The sequence below is a fragment of the Notamacropus eugenii genome, chromosome 6 (assembly GCF_028372415.1).
Source record: "Notamacropus eugenii isolate mMacEug1 chromosome 6, mMacEug1.pri_v2, whole genome shotgun sequence".
NCBI lineage: Eukaryota > Metazoa > Chordata > Mammalia > Diprotodontia > Macropodidae > Notamacropus > Notamacropus eugenii.
The window spans coordinates 107,763,395-107,787,953 of NC_092877.1; the positions used below are offsets into that span (position 1 = coordinate 107,763,395).

General features: G+C 35.0%; 2 protein-coding genes across 2 annotated transcripts in view; one reads left to right on the forward strand and one right to left on the reverse strand.

Moving 5' to 3' along the window:
• Window positions 1–763: 763 nt before the first annotated feature.
• PPAT (phosphoribosyl pyrophosphate amidotransferase) overlaps window positions 764–24,559 on the reverse strand; it is a 47,621-nt gene continuing 23,825 nt past the window's right edge. Inside the window, exons 2-11 of the mRNA XM_072620835.1 lie at window positions 14,405–14,474; window positions 12,896–13,102; window positions 10,102–10,214; window positions 9,789–9,934; window positions 9,226–9,298; window positions 7,584–7,735; window positions 6,497–6,624; window positions 4,543–4,764; window positions 3,914–4,034; window positions 764–1,446 (exon numbers count right to left, since the gene is read on the reverse strand). Of these exons, the coding sequence (XP_072476936.1) occupies window positions 1,250–1,446; window positions 3,914–4,034; window positions 4,543–4,764; window positions 6,497–6,624; window positions 7,584–7,735; window positions 9,226–9,298; window positions 9,789–9,934; window positions 10,102–10,214; window positions 12,896–13,102; window positions 14,405–14,474 (1,429 nt within the window). The 3' untranslated portion in view covers window positions 764–1,249. The remainder of the gene's footprint in view (window positions 1,447–3,913; window positions 4,035–4,542; window positions 4,765–6,496; window positions 6,625–7,583; window positions 7,736–9,225; window positions 9,299–9,788; window positions 9,935–10,101; window positions 10,215–12,895; window positions 13,103–14,404; window positions 14,475–24,559) is intronic.
• PAICS (phosphoribosylaminoimidazole carboxylase and phosphoribosylaminoimidazolesuccinocarboxamide synthase) overlaps window positions 15,836–24,559 on the forward strand; it is a 55,890-nt gene continuing 47,166 nt past the window's right edge. The window contains exons 1-4 of the mRNA XM_072620826.1: window positions 15,836–16,230; window positions 20,035–20,121; window positions 21,020–21,451; window positions 22,592–22,678. Of these exons, the coding sequence (XP_072476927.1) occupies window positions 15,840–16,230; window positions 20,035–20,121; window positions 21,020–21,451; window positions 22,592–22,678 (997 nt within the window). The 5' untranslated portion in view covers window positions 15,836–15,839. The remainder of the gene's footprint in view (window positions 16,231–20,034; window positions 20,122–21,019; window positions 21,452–22,591; window positions 22,679–24,559) is intronic.

The window sequence follows — 24,559 nt, forward strand, 5'->3', positions numbered from 1 at the left end:
TTAAAAAAAAGCCCAACTTCTGAGAATAAATTATTTTACTTCATTTCAAGTGGTTTGTGCTGGAGCACCTCAGAACTCCAGTTCATAAAATAGGTCCACACAACTACATATAAATGGGAATACCCAAAAAAGCTAAAATTGTTTTAAATCACTCTGTTCCTCTTCCCTGTAGGGTCCAGAAGACATGCTCTTACATCCAGCTGGAACACAGTAAGCCTTGAAATATAGTTCAGCTTCACCCAAGAAGCCTGAATTGCAAAATAAAACACAATAAACGAGGTTCCTAGCTATTCCTAGGTTCCTATTTCGGTATATGGATTCCTTAATACTCCCTGGGCAGTGTTGGTGAAGCCTATGAACCCCTTCTCAAATTACTTTAAAAAGATTTTTATTTTTTTCCTCAATTACATATAAACAAACAAAAAAATTTAACATTTTTAAAATTTGAGTTCCAAATTCTCTTCCTTACACCCCCAAGCCCCTTGAGAAGGCAAGCAATTTCTCAAATCACTTTTAAAATAAAATAAAATACATGAGTTTACTAAAGAAACCAATTATAAGTGAAGACACTTATTAAAAAAAAAAATTAACTCCATGGATCCCAGGTTACAAACTCCTAGACTAGAACTACTTCAGTCACCTACCTTCTAACACAGTGAGAAATTGACATATAGTAATACCAATACAACAGATAAAAAAGGACTTCCTTCCCATACTGCTACACGAAGCCTCTGATTTATGAAAAAAGTTCAGTTACAAAAGCTTTGTGAAATAAAATGAGGCAATTTATTTCTTAAATAAAATTTAAAATTCTATGAGAATTTTTTTGGCAATTATAACTGAAATCCCCTCATAGCACAAACTGCAAATTTTGTCCTCTGTTCCCATTTAATGGTTTGAAATAAAATGTGTATAATGCCATTAACAGTGTTCTAAGAATTTTATTGAACTACTCAATAAAGCTGAAAGCAATACCCAACATTCCTAGATAATATTACTTGAGTATATTTAATCTAGGAAATTCAGGAAATAAAAACACTTTGGTTTTTATATCTAAGGAAACTAAATAAACAACAAAATTACAAAGGCAAACAAAAGCACATCACGAGATTTGAAGAGTTAAAGAATACTTTTAGTAACAGTCACTTATAAGGCGTAACTTTTGATTCCTAACTTGAATTTTTAAGTTCAATTTTATATCACATATAAAATATACTTTGCTTTTCCCACCCACCACCCCATGAAACATTCACCATTCCAATTTTACAGGATAGTCTCCAGTGAGACATGCTGTACAATGCCCATGCTTTTCACAGTATTTCAGACCATTTCCATTTTCTTGAATTATATTTTCTTGGTACTCTATTTTCTGCTTCTTCAATTTCATCCCTTCCTGCACAGAAGATATTAAACCTTCCACAGACAAATACACAACACTGTTAGCCCCTGGAGAAAAGGGAAAAAAAAGATCATGTTGATACTTTTTTTTTTTTTTTAACATATGCACTGTTCAGGTCATACATTAGCTATTGTAGTCCTCACATGAATATAGACCACAAAGTTTAATTTTAAAAGCCAGACCCTCTATTACAATTTTAATTTAACAAGAATATTTTAATTACTTTGATTTACCCCTCTATAACATTTCATCATATCCTGAAAACTAGTGACAGTATGACAGATACTACTGGAAAGTGCTGGATTCAACTTAATAGGATAAGCTCTACTGGGACAATGTGTAAGATATCTTACCTACAATATGGTTATGAATTGAACTCCTAAATGAGTCAGAAATTTATTTTTATACTGTCATGGTTAAGGAAGCAGTCTAGGATCAACCGTTACATGTCCTTCATTCAGTTTCCTAAAGTAGTTACTGTCAAGACCTATTCTGTATTCCTTGTATGCTTTAGATTCATTGATGCTAATCAACCAATAAACATACATTAAGCTCCAATAACAGCTAGTATTTACATGCCTTTAAGGTTTGCAAAGCACTTTACAAAGTTTCACTTCATCCTTAAAACAACCCTAGGTTTCCAAAACAGGTGTTACTACTATAGGATGTTTTGCCCAAGGTCAAATGCTAGTAAATGTCTGATGACACCTGATTGTAGGCCCAATACTGTCCACTACACAATCTATGCCTAAGTGTGCCAACCATAGTCTTAGGGACTGAAAGACAAAAAAAGAAGATCTCTATTCTCGTGGAGTTTATATTATATAGGAGTAAAATGGTGGGGGAATCAGAAAAGAATTTTGTATAGAAGGTGATACTTTAAACTGCATTTTGAAGGAAGTGAGGGGATGCTCTGAGTAGAAGTTGATGAGAAAAGACCTTCCAGCACAGGAAATGGCAACTGCAAAGACACAGAAATGGAAAATGCAGTGCAAGGAGCAAACAAAAAAGAAGAATCTGGCTGGATCCTATAGTCCAGGAAAAGACAGTAATGTATAATAAGGCTGGAAAGATAGGTTGAGGCCAGGTTGTAAAAGGCTTTATATTTATCCTAGAAGCATTATCAAGGCATTATAATTAGTTAGTGATTAAGGAAATTACTTTGGCAGCCATATGGAGAATGAATGGGTGAGGAGACAATTATCCGAGTGAGAAGTGATAAAGGCTAGAACCAAAAGGGTGGCTGTGTAAGGAGAAAAGAACTGGAGGGGAATGGAAACAAGATTTCACCACTAATTACATATAATGGGTGAGACACATGAAGGAACTGAGTCCAATGCTCGAATTTTAGTTTCCTTGAGAGAATAAAAGGAAGGTGGTTCTATTAACATAAATGAGGTAGGAAAGAGCAAGCATCACTTGAATTTTACTTTCATCTGAATTATTCAAAGGAGGATACAACACATGAAGTTTGGTGTAGAAATAGATGAAAATAAAATGGGGAGATATAGGGGAAGGAGGATAGATTCAAAGAAGGATTAGTCATAAGCAAAACAAGAATGGATCACAAAGAAGGGTTTAGAAGGTAAAAACCTCTGACTGGGATCGAGGTGAGAGGAAGAGAAGGCAGTGGAGCAGAGGATGACTGCAGCAAGAACGGAAATATGAGTGTGGAGGACACTCCTATCTCACCTTCTTCTGGGCAAAGAGGACATGGAGAGCAACCTGTTCCTAAAAAGAGGAACAAGGTATAGGATGGAGGGAAATATACAATTAATAAGCAAGACAGACTAGAAAACAGAATCCAACAACAAGATATTTACAAGAAATGTAAGATTCACACAGAGTTCAAATAAAGGACTAAAGTGAAACGTATTTTGCTGCAGCTCTACTTGAAGGAGCAGCAATTATGATCTCATACTAACAGTTGTCTTGATTAAAAGAGAAGAAATCACATCATGCTGAAAGGTACTACAATGAATCAATATCAATAATCAATATTTAACATATTTGCATCAAATGGTATAGCATCTATAATTAAAGAAACTTAAATACCTAGTATCGTCATTTCGAGTATCATATCATTTGAGGTCACAATGATTCTGTTTTAGACTAATCTACTGTTTGTAGAAACCAATGGAATCTCCAGAAATATTTAGAATAATATGAGTAAAACTACCGTTTTAGACAAATTATGAACAATATTCTTCAGAAAAAAATGCCTGTTATAGCTGTGTGGTCTTTAAATTATAGTGTTTACAATAGAAAGAGCACCTTAAACAAGGTTCCTGCTTCAATCTCAGTAGTGATGTAATAACCTTAGACAAGTTACAACTTCTCTGAATTTTTAGTGTTACCGTACGCATATTGACATTAATACTTGCCATATTGTTAGATTTTAAGGACATGAGATATCTGTGAAAGAGGTTTTTAACCTCTTTTTGTTTGCATGATATAAATGCAAACTAATATTTATTAGTAGTAACTAAAAATAAAATATAATGAATCACCCACCTATGTATTTTGCAAGATCATCAAATTCAGGTCTGTTGGCAATAAGTTCTTCTTTTGTAGGTATATTTATTCCCATGTAGCATGGGAATCTTATTGGTGGTGAAGCTACTCGAATATGAACCTTGACACGGAAAGATAAAATTTTGGTTATTGAGATATGGTAACATTAACTCATACAAAATTGTCCTAAACTTTAAGAATAACCAGTATTTTTTTGCATTAAATTAAAGGCACCTCACTCACCCCACAACATGGAGCCTTAATCTTTGTTAACAAATCTCTTGCCTTTATCTTAGCCTATTATCTCTGGTTCTGTCTTAATAAAAAAAAAATGGTCCTTATTTTTAATAAAGAGAAATTCTCAAGAATAAATAGATCTGTCTTAGAGGCCCTGAGCAGAGTCTGCTCCCCCTCCCCCATCTACTATGAATTTCTTTCTCACAGCTCCTCTTAAAGGCTCTTTTCTGCTGGCCACCTGTTCTGGTCTTCACAGCATCCTTGTTCTTCATAAGCTACTGTTTTTAATCAAAGTTTCAACTTAAATTTCCAAAAATTAAATTAATTCAAATGTCTTTATATTACTACTAACTTCTTTATACATCCTTTCAACAAAATGAAAAATTTCTTACCTCTTTTGCTCCAGATTCTTTGAGCAGTTTAATTATGGGTGAAATGGTATTGCCTCTTACAATGGAATCATCTATTAGAACAATCCGTTTGCCTTTAAAATTATCAGAAAGTACTCCAAATTTTTTTGCCACACCTAGCTGTCTTAATCTCATATTTGGCTGAATGAAGGTTCTTCCTACGTATCGATTTTTACAAAGTACTTCTACATATGGAAGACCACACTGTGTAAGAAAAAAAGGATACAAGAATGAAAAAGATATGATGACCAGATATACAGGTAATAATATTAACAAAATGACTCATATTAACAGAGCTTCAATATAAAATGAGAAAACATGTTTATAGCATGAAAAAGTTATTTTTTGTATACAAAATACTTTTGTTGTTTTAGAATAACAATTGTGACATTTGGCTCACTCCCAAAAACTTTTAACTAGATAATGGGAAGGAAAGGTTAACAGGTCAACCATATGAAAAATTAATTTTATTAATCACTATGATGGTTCATTGAATAAGTGTAGAGATTTTTAAGTTTACGTTGAGTTTTCCTGATGATATGTCTGAATTGGCCTCTTCTCGGTTTGTACTCATTACTCCGGATTCTGCCACCTAGAGAGCTAGCTAGCTAGGTGACCTTGAAGATACAAGTTCTGAGTCTGAACTTAAGACTCAAGTTTAAACTGGCTTCAGATAGTAGCTGTGTGATCCTTGGCCAATCAGTTAATCCCATTTCTTCAAATGTGAAATGGAAATTATAATAGCACCTACTTCCCAGAGCTATTGTAAGGATCAAATGAGATGTCTGTAAAGCACTTATTAGTACAGTGCTTGGTATCCAGTATACTCTTAATAAATGTTATTTTCTCTCTCCCATTCCCTAACTCTGGAACCAAATACAACAAATATAATCTCTCCTTAACAGCTGAAAGCCCTTCAGAGACTTAAACACAACTATCACATACTCCCTAAGTCTTCTTTTGTCTAGGTAAAATATTTCAGTTGACTCTGACAACACAAGGACTCAGTGCTACTCTCATCATGCTGTTAATTCACCTGTGGATACTCTTCAGCTGATTACATATTATATACATTATTTATATTCAGCTGATTATATCCTTCCCAAACCACGATGTCCATAACTTAACATTCTAATACACCAAATGAGGTCTGTTCCAGGTAGAGTAGAGTGAGACCATCATCTCCCTAAATCCTAGAAACTATGCCTCTTCCAATGCAACTGAAAAACACATTAACTTTTCTATCACAGCACATGTTTAACATGTTAAGCTTTCAAGTTCACTAAAACCAACAAATCAATTCGTTTCTAATTGTTCCTCCCTCATCTTGTATTGAGTTGATTTTTTGACTGAATTATAGATTTTACATTTATCCCCTGCGGAATATCATCTTATGATAGTCAACAAAATATTCTAACCTATCAAAATCCTTTTGAACTATACCTCTGTTACCAATGTGTTAGCTATCACTCACAGATTTGTGCAATCTGCAAATCTGGTGAATATGCCATCTACACCTTTATCCAAATCATTGAATAAAATATTCAGCCCCACAGGGTCAAGGAAGAAAACCTTAGGGTAGGTACCCTACTGGAATATACCTACTACATTAGTATTAAATTAACTAAACATGCAACATTAGGTTTCAGAACAGAAAAACTCTCATTGAAAATATAGCTTGGAAACATTTACATGAAGACAGTATCTCTTTAAAAATAAGGCAATCTGAAGTAAGCTTGACAAGTTTATAATTGCTTCTGGACTGAAAAACATTTCAGAACCTCCTAAAGAAGGTAATAACTAGTATTAGGTCCCACCCTCACAAACTTTCCTTCTTTAACTATTCCCAAAATAAAGCATCACTGGATCCTTTTATGTAATTGCCATTAGAGTCACCAATTGGATAAAAAAACTAAAAAAAAAAAAAAAAAAATACCTTTCCTGCATAACCAAGTGCTGCTGGCGTGGCTGATTCAGGAACAGTGCTAACCAAGTCTGCATCCACAGGGGCTTCAATTGCCAGCTGCTGACCACAACGATGTCTAACTGTGTATACCATCTGACCTGGGACGATTAAAAGAGAATTATCCTGACTACTAATATTTCATGTAATTTAATATTGATACTAGATATCATTCCTTACAATGTTATGAAAACCTAAAGAAAAATAAAACAAAAAATATTTTGGTATAATACTTAATCTACCACATCTCTAATGATAATGCTAGGTCCACAATCCCTCTCAAAGAAAACAAATGTAAAAGCTGAATGAAAGGGAAAGATCATAAAGAGGAGCTATGATAATTTTAACTTCCATGTTTCAGACCATAGAGCTTTGGCCCTTTTATGAAAAATTCAAGCTACATGGCCTTCAGAACTCCACTGGGGGTTGCAGAATTGCCCAAGTAAAGGAACAGTGGCTGAAGTGATTTTTGAATCCTAACAATGACAACTGCTGTAGCCATTCTGGAAATCCGTTTGGAATGTCACTAAACTGTCCCGGCTCATCAATCCCATTACTAGACCTATACCCCAAAGAGACTGAAGAAAGATGAAAAGTATCCATTTGGTTATACCAAAGAATTTATAACTTTGTAGTGGCAAAGAAAGGGAAGCTAACACAGTGACCATTAACCGGGGAATGGTTGAAAAAATTATTAAGTGCAATGGAATATTATTGAGAAATGATTAAAGGGACAATTTCAGCAAAACTTGGAAAAACTTGTAAAACTTTGGAGTGAAGTCAGAGCACATAATTTATGCAATAAAAACAAAATTGTAAAGAAAAAGATTTTGTTAAGAGTCAAGAATTCTTATCAATGGCAATGATCTACACAACAATTATAGAAGACAGGTGAAGAATGCTGACTACCCTCCTGCCAGTGAGGTAAACAGACTCAACGGGCAAGACAAGATGAGACAAGAAACTGAGCTGAAGGTTTGGACAATTTCTTCTGAGAAGAGCAAGGAGATATATAGTAAGATAACTATGTAACTTAAATAACAAAAGCAGTGTTTCTTGCCTTCAAATATACTATCTGGCCTTGCAAAATAAACATATTCAAAGATACAGAAAGCCACTGGATCTCCTCCAGTTCGTGGTACAACATCAAGAGTCTGAACGTTATGTCTGGATATTTTCACAATTTCTCCTGGCAAAACTTCACGAAGATACCTTGGGAGGAAAAACAACATATGTAAAATTTTTCTTCTAAAATATGACAGTCCTACTGGTTCTAATGGGAACTAGCAGAACTAGATTTCTGATCAAGTAAAAGGTCAGAAGCTTGTACACATGCTTAATGAGCTGTTTGAGGGGGAACATATTGAGGAGAAGAACATGGAAGAGATTACCCAGGAAGTTACATCTAGCCAATGAGGAACAAAGAGGGAAATTTCAATCAGGGACAGGAAATAAAAAGTCTTGCATTTGTCTAAGTAAGTGTGCTCCTTTAGGGAGTTAGTTACCCATTCACAGGGAATATAAAATAAACGTAAAGTAAAAGAAGAGCTTTCCTGGCCTAAAAAAAAAAAAAAAAAAAGACAGTCCTAAAAAACAGTATTCACTACTCTGAATAACCTATCTACAATAGGATAATATCATTAGTACCAAAATATAATTTTACTTTAATTAAATTGTATTTAACTACTCTGCATGTAAAAACGTATTCTTTTTAGTGATGCTACATCCATTTATGTTCCCCCCATAAGAAGGTAAGCTCAGTGAGAGCAGGAATCTCTGTCCTCATCTCTGGGCCTCCCAGTGTCAGCCCCATATTATATACTTAATAAATGTTTGTTGATTGATTAATTCAAAACAAAACAATGGCAATACAAATGGGCCACCAAAGGAAGGTTCTTCCAAATAATTTACAAGTCTTCGTAATTTATTAAGGAGGCACTTCTTAAAAAAACGGAAAGTCTAACTTTGTTAGACTTATCTCTGCTTAGCAATACAAGACTGAAGACAACTCCAAATAACTCATGATGGAAAATGCCATCCATATCCAGAAAAAGAGCTATGGAGTCTAACTGCAGATCAAAGCATACAAATTACAATCATTTTTTTTTTTGGCTTCTTTCTTATGGTTTCTCCCACTGGTTCTAATTCTTATTTACAACATAACTAATGAGAAATTTATGTTTAATATGAATATACATGTAGTGCCTGACTGTATCAGATTTTATGCTGTCTTGCGATGAGGGAAGGGAATGAATGGGGAAAAAATTTGGAACTCAAAATCTTAACAGAAGTGAATGGTGAATACTAAAAAAAAAAAGAAAAAAAAAGAAAAAAGAAATTTGGAAAGTATATTTTAAAAAGAACTTGCCACTGAAAATTAGGAATGTTCTACCATATTAAGTATTTTCTTACAAATATTCCTATAAATATTTTTAAAATTACAGATACTTAACAGAGGAAACGAAAAGTGATCTGGATTTGGACTCAGAAGACTTGTGTTCAAAAACTGCCTCTGCCACTTAGTACCTCTCCATAGCCTTGAGCAAATTACTTAACCCTGTCTGGGCCTCAGTGTCCTTTCCTGCAAAATAAGGGGTTTGAATTGTATGACCTTTAAGGCCCTTCCAGGTATAAGTTTATGATCCCTAAAGTTCTCATTAGCAATTCAACTATCATCACTTAATACATTATAAAGGACTTACACTGCACCAATAGATAAAAAACTGCAGGATTCAGATGATACCACCCATCCTTCAGTTTCAGAATTATTTCTTCCTATAAAAGGTAAAAAAAAATTAATTTATTCAAGTATAACAAAATTACTATTTAAAGACTGAGGGGTGGTTAATTAGTGAGCAAGGTGGAGAATTTCCATTTCCATTACCTCAAGGTGCTATACAGGTTCTTATTTGTTTTGGGACCGATGAAAAATTAAATGATCTTAGAGTTCCCTTCTAATACTATGATTTGCTAGAATCAATTAACATTTGCCAAGAGGAATAAGACAATTAATCCAGTGTTATTTCAGAACTGGAAAAATGCTATTTTCCAGGTGAAGATGTTGCATTTCCTAACCTCAAATGGCACATGAGTAAACAAAAGGAACAAATCCACAGACTACTGACAGGAGGTCACTGGTGTAGAAACTATCAAACCCATCCCTTGAAGATTAAAGTATGTGCTTTACCTTGTGGCACTTCAAAGTAACTGCTCTGGATTTCTTTTCCAATTTTAGATAATTTCTCTTTATTTCACAAAATTTTACCTCTTCCATTTATATCAGATACAGGAATAAGACGTCCAATGCACAGGGGACGATTTCCATAAGGATCTCTTACTGCATAAATAACATCTCTGTGCATAATAAGTAATGAGTATGATGTAGGGGCTTCCTTCATTAAATTTTTAATCCTGAAATAAGACAAATTTAAGTTATGCCTATTCCAATACTTATAAATTTATACCTATTGTATACATAAAATCTACTTATATCTACATATATAAACAGATTGTGTTAACAAATATGGCTCAAAGCAATATGTTTTAGTCCTGCTGACCCATTTTACTTTTACAAATACCTTGCTACCCAGTCAGGGCTGTCATCTCTTTCATGTGGAGGCGTATATGCCAGCAATTGGGTGATCATTTCACTGTCAGAACCTGTTGACAGTCCAACACCATGACGCAAAAGCTATAAGGGGGAAAGGGAAAAGAAGGAATTAACAATTAGCTAAAACTTTAAGGTCACTGATCTTTATGATATTTACGGAAGAAATCAATGCAACATCAAATAATTTAGGAATAGTAACACTTTATCCAAATTTAAGTGCAGGTTCCAAAGGGAGAGATATTAAATCGACCACAAGTATTTATCAAGAAACTAGCACTGTACAGGGACATATTATAAAAAACAGTGGTTAGAAAGGTCATGGAAGGGTAGGCATACTAAGTGCACTGCTGACTGAATGAACTGTGATACATTAATGTAATGAAATATTAATATACCAGGGGAGATGACAAATGAGAGACTACATGGGAAAACCTGTACAAACTGATGCATATTAAAATGAGCAAAACAAGAACACGATTTGATGACAACAATAACGTAAGGGAAAACAACCCTGAAAAATCCCAAAATTCTGATCCAAGGCATGAACAACAATGACTAAGGCAGAATAATGATGAAGCTTGCCATCCCACCTCTAAGGCAAGAGGTAAGGAACTGGATGTACAAAATCAAAGAGGGACACATGCTGAGACATGGTCAGTGCATTGATTTTACAGGGGAATGTTTCCATTAGAGTGTTGACACTAGTGAGGAGTGAGAAATATTAAGAAAAAAATGGGAACATTGACAAAATTATTTTTAAAAGCAGAAGGAAATAAAAGTGCAGGAGACGGCACAAACCAAGAGGGCAATTTTGTCACTATTTTGTTGAACATGTAGAATAGTAGATGGGAGCTAGAAGGGATTTCAAAAGCAATCTAGTCCAATCTACTTCTTTTATGGTGAAGGAAACTGAGGTCTAGAGAGAAGTGACCTGCCCATAGTGAAGATCTGACTTCTCCATGATCCTACTCTCTGATTTCTTAGTTCTCTTTCCACTATACCATAAAAATTATATACAATAGAAAGCCACAATTTCTTACACAACATTCTCATTCTTTACATAGAGAAATGCTTGTTTGTTGACTCTTCAAATTACCAAAAAAAAAAAGTCTTAAAAGATTTGGGGCCATGTAATAGGTGGGATTAAAATAGGCAGAATGGAAGAAATTATTCTAGATGGTATAAAGAGCATGAATAAAAAAGATGAAACAGAAATAACCACAGTCTGTTCAAGGGTCTGGTTATGTATGCTCCTGGTCTAGTTAAAGTTAAAGGAATTAAAATAGAAGAATCTGTAGGAGATAAACTTGGCAAAATAAATTTGGTCACATGAAGATATTTGCTGACTGGCTATGAAAGATTAGGAAAAGGTGTCAAAGTAAATCAAGATTTTGAGCCTGGGTGATTGAGGGAAAGAGTGATAAATGGTGCAGCAATTAGCAGAAATAGGTCAACTGAGAAGGGAACCAACTAGATTGGTTTCTGTGGAGTTAGTCTGACTTTGAACCCAGCAATACCACTTCTAGGGCTGGACCTCAAAGAGACCATAGGAATGGGAAAGGACCGACATGTACAAAAGTATTTTTAGCAGCTCTCTTTGTGGTGGCCAAAAACTGGAAACTGAACAGATGCCCATCAATTGGGGAGTGGCTGAACAAACTGTGGTATATAAATGTAATGGAATACTACTGTGCTATGTAAGAAATGATGAACAGGCAGCAGACCTCAGAAAATCCTGGAAAGACTTAATATGAACTAACTCTGAGTGAAGTGAGCAAAACCAGGAAAACATTGTTCACAGAAACAGCAACAGTGTTCAATGTTCAAGGACTGATTTTGATAGACCTCATTGTTCTGATAAACAATTCCAAAGGACTCATGATGGAAAATGCCACAGATCCAAAGAAAGAACTATGCAGTTGGAATATAGAGCAAACAAATTATTTTCTTTTTTATTTTATTATTTTCTCTCTCATGGTTTCTCCCATTTTTTATAATTCTTCTATGCAATATGATTAATGTGAAAAACGTGTTAATAAGAATGTATGTGTAGAGCCTATGTCAGGCTGCATGCCATTTTGGGGAGCGAGGATGGAAGGAGGAGGAGAAAATTTAAAATATATGGAATGGAACATTGAAAACTAAAAATGAATAAATTGAAAACTGTAAAAAAAAAAAAAAGTTGAATGAGATCTCAGTTGGCACCTATTGAGTGGAACTAACCTATAGTTTGATCTAACATACAATTCCCTAGCAAACACTGACAATCTCATCTTGATATTCAGGTGAACATTTTAAAGTAATGATACAATTCTGGGTGCCTTCTGCATAGTGGGAGTTATTGAAGTTGTGACAATGAATTCGCACTGAAGAGATGAAGGAAGAAAGCTGAGAAACTAAAGAAATCTCCAAGTTTGAGTAAGAAAGACAAGGTACCAAAATGAATTACCTTTCTTTCTTTTTACCCCTGTTCCCAAGCTTTGTGTTTTAACAGCCTAAGATTAATTTCCTGACTTTATATTGCATTTTCTACTTCTTATGCTTTGAGTATGGAAATAATGGAGGGAAAGAGAAAAGAGTCCTTATGCACATGCCAGAAAATTCCTTTACTTCTGTGACCCATGTAAAAAACATTTCTTATCAAATTATCTTTAATGTTCTCTAAGCAGAGATGGCTATCTAATACTACAACATACTTTCCCAACTTAATCATAAAAAAATCACTACTCTGATCCCTCAAAAAAAGCACTTAAAACACTCACCTTTCTCCTCAGATGGACAGAGTTGATTAATTCTCCATTATGTGCCACAGCGATCTTCCCATGGAGTGTTTCAACAACAAAAGGTTGACAATTCTCTAATTCACAGTTCCCTGTGGTGGCGTACCTTGTGTGACCAATTCCAAGGTTTGAAACATACAGCTTCTTCAAATTATCTTCAGTAAATACATGGTTTACAAGACCCATTCCCTTGTAAAATAAATGTAAATTGATTAACTTGAAGGAAAACAGACTGCTAAGATGGTCAGTTATTTAATTCAAGCCAAGAAGCATTTAAGCATCATTAACTTGTCGTAATGTACCAAAGGACTGCTAGGGATAAAATAACAAAAACAGTTCTTACCCTCAGTTAAACAATAGAAAAAAAACTCAAGAGTGCTAAATCTCAAAGTTAACTTTAGCAAATCACTTATTCTTTATTTCTATTTACTAGATATACTGACAAAAAGTTATTTTTTAAAATAACAATGGAATAAAAAAAGGCACTGAATACTGTCAAAAACTGGATGTGAATAAACTTGAAAATTTTGACTGAAAAAGAGCAAAACAAACTATTTATTTTGAAAATCACAGAAACAAAGGGGAATTTGAAGAATAACCTCTTAGTTTAAGTAAAAGCCATAAATTCTTCTTACAGTAAACCACAATTATCCCATGGATGTTATAAATTAAAACTATGTTGATTTTCAGCCAATTACAAGCTCTTGTATACCTGGAGGCAAAAGCAGATTCTTTTGGAAGCAGCTGAACAACAGTGATTATGGACTCGGTTAGAATTCTAGCTCTGCTAATTCACTAACCCATGTGATCTTGGACAAGTCACTAAATTTCCTTGGGGTAGATGACACCACTAACAGACCTTCTACCTCCTTCTATGACATTAGGATTCCGAGTGTTAAATCAACCAAAACTGTAAAATGATTCCTTACACAAAAAGAATTAAAACTTTTTTTTAATCAGGACAGGGAATGCTGATCACAATTATTCATCTATATTTCCAGATAAGCCAATGAGAAATAAAGAGATCAAAACTCTTATGCTTGGCATGGGCATGATTTCTTCCCTTCCCCTAAGTAAGAGAAGACAGGACAATCAAAATGATAAGAGAAATAAAACTCTTTGGAGGCAATATAATAAACATTCAGGCTCTACTTCAACTTTGGGCCTAAGTAACCAAAAAGGGAAAATTTGTAAGCCTAATAGTAGTTTCCTAAAGGTCTTATCTTCTGACTTTGAGAGAGATACTATAAAGCAGACATTTAAATTCAAAGAATGCCACAACTTCCCAACATAAATGCTTACTGCTTTTAAGAATAGTAGCACATGAAAACAGAAAAAGATACAGTAATTTTAAAATTCCATTAATTCTTATTGCATGCTTATTTAAATGTTTCCACAAACTGCTGTTTTTAGTAAAATATATATAAATAAAAATAAAATGTGGTTTTAATGAAAACTAGGAAATATGAAAATGAAAGCACATGACATTACCTTATGGGTTCGAATTGTTGGCATTAAACCATATCCATCACTTGTCACAATCCCAGCACTCTCCTGACCCCTGTGAACACAAAAAGTATTATTGTTCAAACTGCCTACGTGTTGAATACACACACAATTACATAATCACACTACATTTAAGTACATATGATATATGTGTGTGTATGTATGTATTACATTATACCGTTTTGCTGACCTGCTCAAAAGCCTTTAGTGACTTTCTTTTGCTAGAGCATGAACTAGAGACTCCTTTAGCTTGGCTTTGTTCACTTCATACCCCTCACCTTCCTACCTGACCTCTACCTGCCAGCCCAACTAGATGAACTAGCTGTTCCCCAATCTAGACCTGCAAACTCTTCCCTTTTCCTATGTGCAGGGACTGATCCCACGTCTGCAATATATACCATGTGTCTTTTAAAATCTATTTTTTGTTTTGAACTAAGGACAATTATAACACCTTTTATTTTCCTGGAGCACTTTCTCTAGAGCTCACCTTTGACCCTATTGGTCTCACCTTTATGAAAGTCATAGCCCTTCTGTAATCTCCCTGAGAGCCTGCACAAGGGTTCACGTAAATACCTTGCACATAGGATTCTAACAAATATTTAAATAACAATAGAATAAGGTATGTATCCACCACATAAAACCAACTTAATTCTTTTGACCATATTAATTCAGTCTGACAGAAGGCTCAATTTACTGAAAAATTGGTTAGTTAGCATCCCTTTCTGTTAAATGATTTTTTAATTGAATACTTCTCAACAACTGCTTCCTGAGCTATAATTAATATATGTTAAAATTACCCATTGTCTTTTCTATCTCTAAGGACTTGTGGCTCAAGATACTGTGGGGTTGTAGATAAGTCACTTCAATATCTACGACTATTGGTTTCTTTCTCTGTCAAGATTGGAATAATATCTACAGCATTTACCTCACAAGGTGGTGAGCAAAATGATAAAGCACTACACAGATGTGCATATTTATGTCCTTAGTATATAAATTACAGAAAAAAAATATATTAAAGTCATTAGGCCAAACTGGTAATCACTGGGATCAGTAAAGTTGCCTTTTACTTCATCTTTTAAGATTTTAATTAATCTTATTGGGTAAAACAGTATAGTGTGTAAGAAAGAGCTAAAAATAAAAATTTTAATGCTTAATTGTCCTCTTCTTCTTTTTAATGGAGTATAGGTTAACCCTCTTGCAGATACCCAGAAGACTAATAATCATTTAGTTAGATCTTTACTCCTTAATCACAAAGCCTGCTTATTTGGCAGTTTCTCAAGTTACACCCTCTTTAGGCAGCTTGAACCAGTTAAACTAGATCCTTTCAGCGTTGTACAGCTTATTGACAACCAGTCGTCTGGTTTCCTAGGAAACAAAATCTTGGCTAGAAATAGTGAATCATTTCCAGGTCACTTTCAACATGGAGAGTGGAGCAGGAAAGCATTGGACTGAAGAAGAGGTTAAAGCTTTGCTAACTGTCTGGTCAGAAAAAAATATAAGGAAACAACTTTACGGAACACTGAGAAATAAAGGAATATTCATCTACATTGCTAAAAGACTTCAGGAAAAAGGCATTTTCAGGGACTGGAAACAGTGTCGGGCAAAGTATAAAAATCTGAAGTACGAATACAGGACAGTTAAATATGCCCACAACTCTGGGGATATCTCTAAAACTATGAAGTTCTTTTGTGAGCTGGATGCAATATTACACTACGAACCTGTCTCACAATTAACAGAAGATGAAGATAGCAGCAGGTACCTGGCAACTGAGACCCAGCTGGATTTAAGTACCACCCCAGAAAACAGCAAAGGTAAATAATAGAAATATTCCTTCTATGTTTTATTTCTAATAATGAACTATTAGAATGCAGAGCTTTAAGTACACGTTATATACACACAGCTTAGAAGCAAAGAGTAAAAACAAATTTTAAAATCCAGTATCTAATTTATGCTTTGCATATAAAATATACCATTATAATCTGTAAAAACAGCATAACCTCTTTAAAATGAGGCTGGACTAAACCCTGAATTAGTCACATCATTTTTTTCCAACTTATCAAAAAGCTACAAAAACAAATTGTTAAATGGTATTTTTCCAAAGCAATAAATTTCTATTCAGGCCCCAGTTTAATCATCCATAAAATGAGAGAGGGGGGGTTAGAAAACTCCTGATTTTAGATTTTTCTAGGACTTCTTACTGCAACAGTTCTCCTTTAAGATTTTTATCAAATTAGCTTAAGTTAATCAATAAAATCATTATGGAAGTACACAGCGTTTCACCATTTACTGTTCTTTTCACTGGGGGCCACCTCCAGTCATTCTGATCTTTATCTTACCACTAGACCCAGAAAGTAGGGCTGGTGACTTTGCAAAACTCTCCCGCACTTAAATCCAATTCACTTGCAAGTCATGTCGTCTACTCCCTCTTCAAGAACCAAGGCAAAAAACCACTTTCCACTATTTACTGTAGTACTGAAAATGAGGCAAAAAGGGGGGATTGGGGAAAGATTAAAAAAAAAAACAAAACCAAGAGGTACTTTGTCCTGCACTGCTTGGGGTACTGGTAAATTAGATTCCTCCCCTCCCCATACCTATTCAAGGAACATCTGTGCACAAGCATATTGACCATTAACAATCATATGGGGAGGATGGCAGTAGGCAATGATACATGAATCCATAAACCAATATTTAATAACAGCTGTGGCAGCTAATATTTATAGAGTATTTGCTTTCTTCCCATACACTGCCTTTGTTGATTAGGACATTAATCCAATACAAGTAGGGCTACTACTGGAAGACTACATACCTATCCTTCCCATCACCCCCCCTTCAAATTTAAGTTTTTCATTTCTCAACAATGTTCAATGCTTACATTTCTATGAAAAAGAGTGAACGTGATTCACATTAATGGCACCCTCTAAACAATTGTAATTTTAAAGAAATCTTTTGACAATGACATCCTAAAACCATTTCTAAGCACCTCAGTCATTTAACTTTACAAGTTTCTCAGCAGATCACAATGGGGCAGAGCTCCTTACCAGCAAGAGATATATCCTTCCTAGTTTCCCTTTCTCATTTTCCTTAGAAATGATCCTAAGAACTTTCCTGAGGATTCTGATGAGCAAGGAGGTAACCAGTAATAAAGGGAGGAGAAGAAGGGTGAAAATGGATGCTCTGTAACATCCATGGGTATGGTCCTTCCATTAGGAGGAGGGACTCTGCAAGGGTATCATTTAGAAACTATCTGGGCCACTCTGATCCAATTAGGCTCACTCACAGCTTCCTATGGTTGAGAAGTAGTAGGTGGTCACAATTTTTACACCCCCTTTGCCCTCCCTTTTCAAGAGGGTAGCTCTGAAAGCCTGGGAGTGTTTTTTTTTTTAGGTGCCCTTATGGGCATAGCAACTGGATACCTGGTTGGAGAAGGTGAGGAAGGCATTTTGTATCATTTATGAGAAGAGGAACAAGGCAACAGACTAAGATGAGGACAGTGTGTTACAACTGTTCCATGTTTATGATTTGATTTACTTTTGTAGGAAAAGGATCAAGGAACTGGAGCTTCCAGGCAAGTTATAAGGAGAATGACAAAGAACCTTCACTGACCAAAGAGGGTTTGAGTCAGAATCCATTATCTTTTCCTTTCTATGTGATCTCATATTTTCTCCTTTTTCAAGGGCAAGTTCTAAAAGACACAGCTATGTTCAATGTTTAAATTTCTATGAAGATGAGTGAATGTGATGTTAATGACATCCTCTAAACAACTGCATTTTTAAAGAAATCTTTTTTTGACAGTGACATTTTGAAATTGGTTTAGATCTGTTCAAAATCTTAATTTGATTTCTATATAATGTTTTTATATTGTGTAAGAAATTAAGCCAAGTGTAATTAAAATCATTTCAGAACTGCAAGGGAGTCAGTCACTAAAAGTGACCTAACTTCTACAACTAGTGCAGTTGGATCACTACTATCCTAAGTGACCAAGGGTATCTTTTTCTTTTTCAATTCAAAGAATTTTTTTTCTCACTGGGAAAAGAATTTGATGCCCAGGGTCATCTCACTGCTACAGAGCAGTTTGTTTTCCTCTTCTACCATGTTTAAAAATGAAGCAAGAACTTAGAAATGTAGACTTGTCCAAAACACTTATTAACAAATAGAATCTATGGTCAACAGAATCAAGGTGCGAACATGAGAAGAGGCAAGGCAAAGCAAGGGAAGGGAAGAAGTTCGGACAAACCCTTTGAGAAGGGATTTTTACTTCCAACTAAGAGAACTAGAGTGTGTAATAAGAGAAATAGGCTAGGGAGAAAGGCATCAAATTATACCTCATGTATTGATTTCTAAAAGTTGCATAAGATAGTATAGAATACTTGGTAGCACTCTAAAAAAATGTTAAATGTTAAATTAAATAACCAACACTATTTCCTAGGTTAAATTCTATCTGCAATAAACAATAACTAAATTTTTTGCATTTTTCAATAAGTAATCAATAAGAAAAAGGTAATTAACCATCACAGTCTTCTTCTATACTATAATGCTATTCCAAAATAAAGATGCTATTCAGTAGCTGCCTACTCTTATAAACCATTTTAGTTCACATCAAGTATTCACTGGTACCACTTTTACCTCTACACTGTCATTATAGTCAACTGGCAATTTTAGCTGCCTAACAAAATGACCAATGAGAACGAACATTCAGTAACTGAAACTTTTTCCAGGAACCTAGCAATGCATAGTATCTACATAGGATATAATTCAAATGAGGTGAAACCAATCAATGAAAATAAATGTCTCCCCTTTATTTTAGCTTCTGAGACACAATGGCTAGTCAGGTAACCTCTCAGTGCCCTAAGATTCTAAGCTGCAGAGTTACTGATGATTTGCATTAACTGAAGACTTCCTCACCAGCACCCTCCAATGAAATTACAGGGCCATTAAAAAACAAAACGCCAAATACCTCACTGCATTTATGATTCAACTTCAAATGCCAATTTAATAAAACCCCTAGAACTGTTTGGTTCTTTAGTTTTTCTGTCAATTTGCTTTGGTGATAGGGCATCACCCTCTATGAAAACTGAATAATTCACATCTGTCATAATTTATAAAAATCCATAACACAACAATGAAAATTAGGTCACTATTACAAAGACACTGATACAAAGTTCCTTTAAAAATATGAGTCCTAAGGCATTTAAAATAAAACTTGGTTTGCACACCTCTCCAAAATGTATATAGTTCATGATAAGATACATGGAAAAAATTCATCTTAACCTGTGCAAAAGCCTACACTATAGGACTGGCCAATTCTGGGGTCTTTCCTTTGCACTGGAGGGCTTTTCCCAACTGCACAACTATAATGTTGATGGAAGGCAACTAAGAAATTTCTCTATTTAAAAATTAAATAACTGATCATATTTAATTACATTTGCTATGTACTATACTTTTGGCATTTATAAAAGATACCTGTTAAAAATTTATGGTACCATATAGTTGCGATTAAACCTAGACCAAAACACCAATATCTACTTTTAGCACTATCTATTCACAAGCATAATACATTCAAATGTACTACTCCTTTTTTCCTCTATTGCCAAATGGAAACTTTGTTCTTCCTTCAGGTGAAATACCAGTTACACTAGAAGATGATGAAGATATTCCGAGAGATCCTTTACTTTTTATTTCTCATGTCGGACCAATGGAACTAGGTATAGTATGGTGGAAACCCACCCCAACCCTTCTAAAAAAAAAAAAAGGGCAATGGAAAAGTAAGCCAGCTTAAGTCTGAAAATGGGATAAAGGTGAAGGAATTTCTAACCAGAAGTGGGGAGAATAATTCCTCTCTTCTCAATACTAGGGCTAAAAGTAGAAAGAATTCCCCTTTTCTCCATAATAATAAAGGCTAAAGATATCTAGGATTCAGGTTCTGCCCTATGATACCCCTTCCTTTACCATAAACAGAAAAAGGAAAAGGGCATTCCAAAACAAAGGATTCTTTAACCTTAATAATAATCTGGGATTAAAGTCATTCTTTAAATAACAGTTACTTTTTCAATAATCATTTAAAGAGGTAGTGGTAGAAAAAAGGAAAGGAGGAAAAGGATCCAAATTCATTTTTATAGCCTTCTAGGAATAAAGAGCCTGAATTTCTCCACCGTTAAGAGGAGGATATCAAATCATTATAGAACTTCCACAACTTTCCAAAGGTACAAAAAACCTGGAAGGAGAAGGTCAGAAGGAATGGGTTGTAAGAATTAGTTTAGTGAGATACTTCCTTAAGCAATGACGAACAACAACAAAATATTTTCCTATAAACAATACATGTGGCAAAGACATGTATTCATCTGTTGCAGAAAGATAATAAATCTCAACTCTAAAGGCAGGAGACTAAGATGATAGTGAAGAAAACTTGGGGCAAAACGCTGGACATCATTCTCAACTTACTTGTCTGAATTTCTTAACAATCAAAAAACAGTTTTGCCAGTTAATAGTTACTTTGCCTTTATCATTTGTTGGGTAAAATAACAAGTTATTCTACTTCCAAACAAAAATATTTTCCTTACTAAATTCCTCCCCCCCCCCCTCTTTTCATTCCACCTGATACAGGTAAACCAATATCAATAATGGATTCCTCTAATAACCCAACATTTATTCCAAGTGTAGCAAATGAAGGAGGAAAACACTGGACTATAAATGAAGTCAGGGCTCTAATAGGCATTTGGTCAGACAAAAACATTCAAAAACAACTAGAGGGAACCATGAGAAATAAAAGAATATTTGAACAAATTGCTGCCAAACTTCAGAAATTTGGTATAGATAGAGACTGGAAGCAGTGCAGAACAAAATATAAAAACCTGAAGCATGAATACAAGATTGTGAAGAATTCTCAAGACTTGGGCACAACTAGAAGTATGAAATTTTTCACTGAGTTGGATGCCATTCTTGGACATACTACAGAACAATCACAAGAATCAAAAAACAAAGGAAGACAAGGACCCACAAAACAGACAGATACAAAAATGGAAATTAACAACAGAGGTAGGTATTAAAGCATGTTAGTATTTTGTTGTATTCAAAGTGAAAATCATGCAAGATATATAAAGGAAACAGCGAAATAGATTTTGTAAACAGTTGTTAATCAAGGAAATTAGGATAAGACAAGTAAAATTGTTTTGAAAATGGATTTAAGTTAGATGCTAAAATACAAACTTTCTGGCAAAGTAGATTCTGAAGATACTGAACACACAGGGGAGCGTCATGTGACAGGAAACAACATCAACATGAGGGTGTCAGCGGCGGCGGCTGCTGCTTCAAAAACTAGACTTCCAATCTTGGCCATAATACTAGTTACATGATTTTAAACAGACCACCTAATTCCTCTGAGGTCAGCTTTCTCACCAATAACAATAATAATATTCTGTAAAGTGGTCTTTTTGTCCCTGATTATCAGGGATTGAGGTTTACTAGTTACTTGCCCAAAGTCATTCAGCTTGTGTTGGTACTGGTATAGAAATGCTGGTCTCCTAAGTCAGGGAATCTTTCCATGCCCAACAAGTCCACAGTGAAATCCAAATCATCTTTAATAAGGTTTCATTATAAAAATGCTATGATTCTATATGCCTAGGTCTAAGTTGGAGAAATCAGAAACTGAGAAAAGGGGCATGAGAGAGGAATTTGAAAAATTATTATGGGGTCAAAATAAGAGGTTTCAATTACAAGTAACTGCAGAAGTTCTTCAGCTTCAACAGGACAGAGAGAGGAGCTGCAGGACCTTTGAAAAGCACCAATGGTTTTGGGTCAAATAATGTACAAATATAAGGCAAGCATTCTGCCCAGCCTTCTGATAGAGATGATTCTGGACATGGACAGTAAGAGAATCTGTTGGACCGTATAGAATAGTTTTTCTTTTTTTTAATTTTAAATTGGGGGAGGGGAAGAAATTTTTGCTTGTTAATTTAAAATGACGTGGTATTTTAAAAAAATCTATAAGATAGTATCTATCCCCTCCCCTTCCAAAGGATTAATAATTAAAATGAATTTTAAATTAAAATTAAGTCATGATTCAAGGGCAGTAACTACAATATCTTATATCAAACATACTCTAAAGGGAAAAACTGAGACTTAGAAAATATTGTTCTATAAAATGCACAAACACATGTAAATCTTATGTTTATACAGTAATTTCTGGAGATGTAGTTGAAGACTCAGTTAGCACCAAGTCTGAAGACCTGGAAGCAGCATCTATAAAAGGAAATCATGATAAAGGTAAAAGAGGCTTTTTTCTCCAAATCTGTGATAAAATTTATAGATATTTTAAAAACCAAAACAAACTCTCAAAAGAACAAGTTCATGTTGGATAACCAATCTAGTACAACCCCCTCATTTAACATCTAAGGCCTAGATAAAGTAATCATTAGGACTTTAACTCTATTATTCAACAGATGAAACATGTATGAACAGTTTTTCAAAATTTTCTTCTCTTCTTTCCTTATTGCTTCCACCGCCCCCTTATTTTATTCAACACCCCTCAATTGCACTGGAAGCTACTACTTTCCCCCATCCTTCCAGTGCCCCCCCAGGGGGCAGTATTGTCTACTTTGGGAACCTTGGTTTAAAATGTTTATAAAAGGATCACAGATTTACACTAGAAGGGCCCTTAGTAACAAACCATCTAATCCAACCCTCTCCATTTCACAGATAAGGAAACTGAGGTCCAGAGAGGTTAAGTAATTTCCCAAGTTCTCACAGGTTGTGGCAAAAATAGATTCCTGGTCCACATACATAAAATCTACCTTCATGAATTACCTTCTACTCAAAAAATGAAAGAAACAACACACAAAAAAAGTAACAGATTCTACAGTGAGTTGCACACTTTGACCCCCTATAAATTTCAATTTTACATATTTCATAATTCTTTTCAGGTAGGTCAAGAGCACAAAGGAACATCCCACCTACTTGCTCCATATGCCTGGGCTTCTTAACTTTTTTTGTCACAGGCTCTGCTGGTGTCCTGGAACTCTTCTCAGAATAATATTTTTAAATGAATAAAATACTTAAGCTTGCAAAGAAAACCAATTATATTGAAATTTACAAAAATATTTTTTAAAAAGATCAGAGAACCTGTGCTTTATATGGTGATTTCCTCTAATGTTAAGACATTGCAAGGAAAGAGAAAAGGAATGTCCTTTCCAGCCAACTGGTGCCAGGAGGCATCATTGTTTATAAAAAACAAAAACAACAAAGATAGAAACCTCTTTTCCCAAACAGGAGAAAGGGTCTGGTACCCAAATCCCTTAGGTAATACAAAGGCTTTTTCTGGCATTGCTTTGGAGTCAGGAAGACCTGCATTCAAGGGACACATATCATCTAAATGGACTATGGGCAAATCACCTAAGCTCTCAGTAGAACAAGCAGCTCTAAGACTATGGTGGGGAAGAGGTACTTTTATTTTATTTTAAATTTGAAATCACAAGTGTGGGAAACAAGGAAGAATTTGTTTCCACAAGCTTTGCGTAATCAGTCATGACCTAGCACTCTCAGGTTAGAGGTCAGAAACTTGTGTGCAGGCTTGCTGAGGCATTTGAGGGAGGAGAACATGAAGTCATGTGGCAATGGATGGTGTGGCAGAAGGTCCAAAATTTGGAACAGTATAAGAAGCTTCCATTACTCTGAACACTGTAGTCATCCTGTAACCTTACTTGGGAAGCTACCCGTCCATTCAGGGGTAACATGTAAAGATTAAGAAAAGCTTTCCTGATTTCACAACAGGTGTTCTTTGTTTAAGGTGAGCATGTTCCTCACAGTAGGGGGCTTCTTGATTGGGCTCACTTCTCACAATAGGGATCTGGGTTCAGATTTCAGCTCTGACAATACCTGTATGACATTGGTTAAAATTTCCATTGACCCTGGGTTCCTAAACTGCAAATCAAGGACTACACCAGGTGACCTTGGTGATCCCTTCCATTTATGATCTAAATTTTGCACTGGTAGAGGGAGTATCCATAATGGGGAACGCTTAATGAAATCACTGATGTGAACCCGAAAAACAAACAAAAAAACGGGGTATGAACATGTTACGTAAAACAAAGACTTCTCCCTATTGTGAGAAGTAAGCCCAAACAAGAAGCCCCCTACTGTATTAGTTAC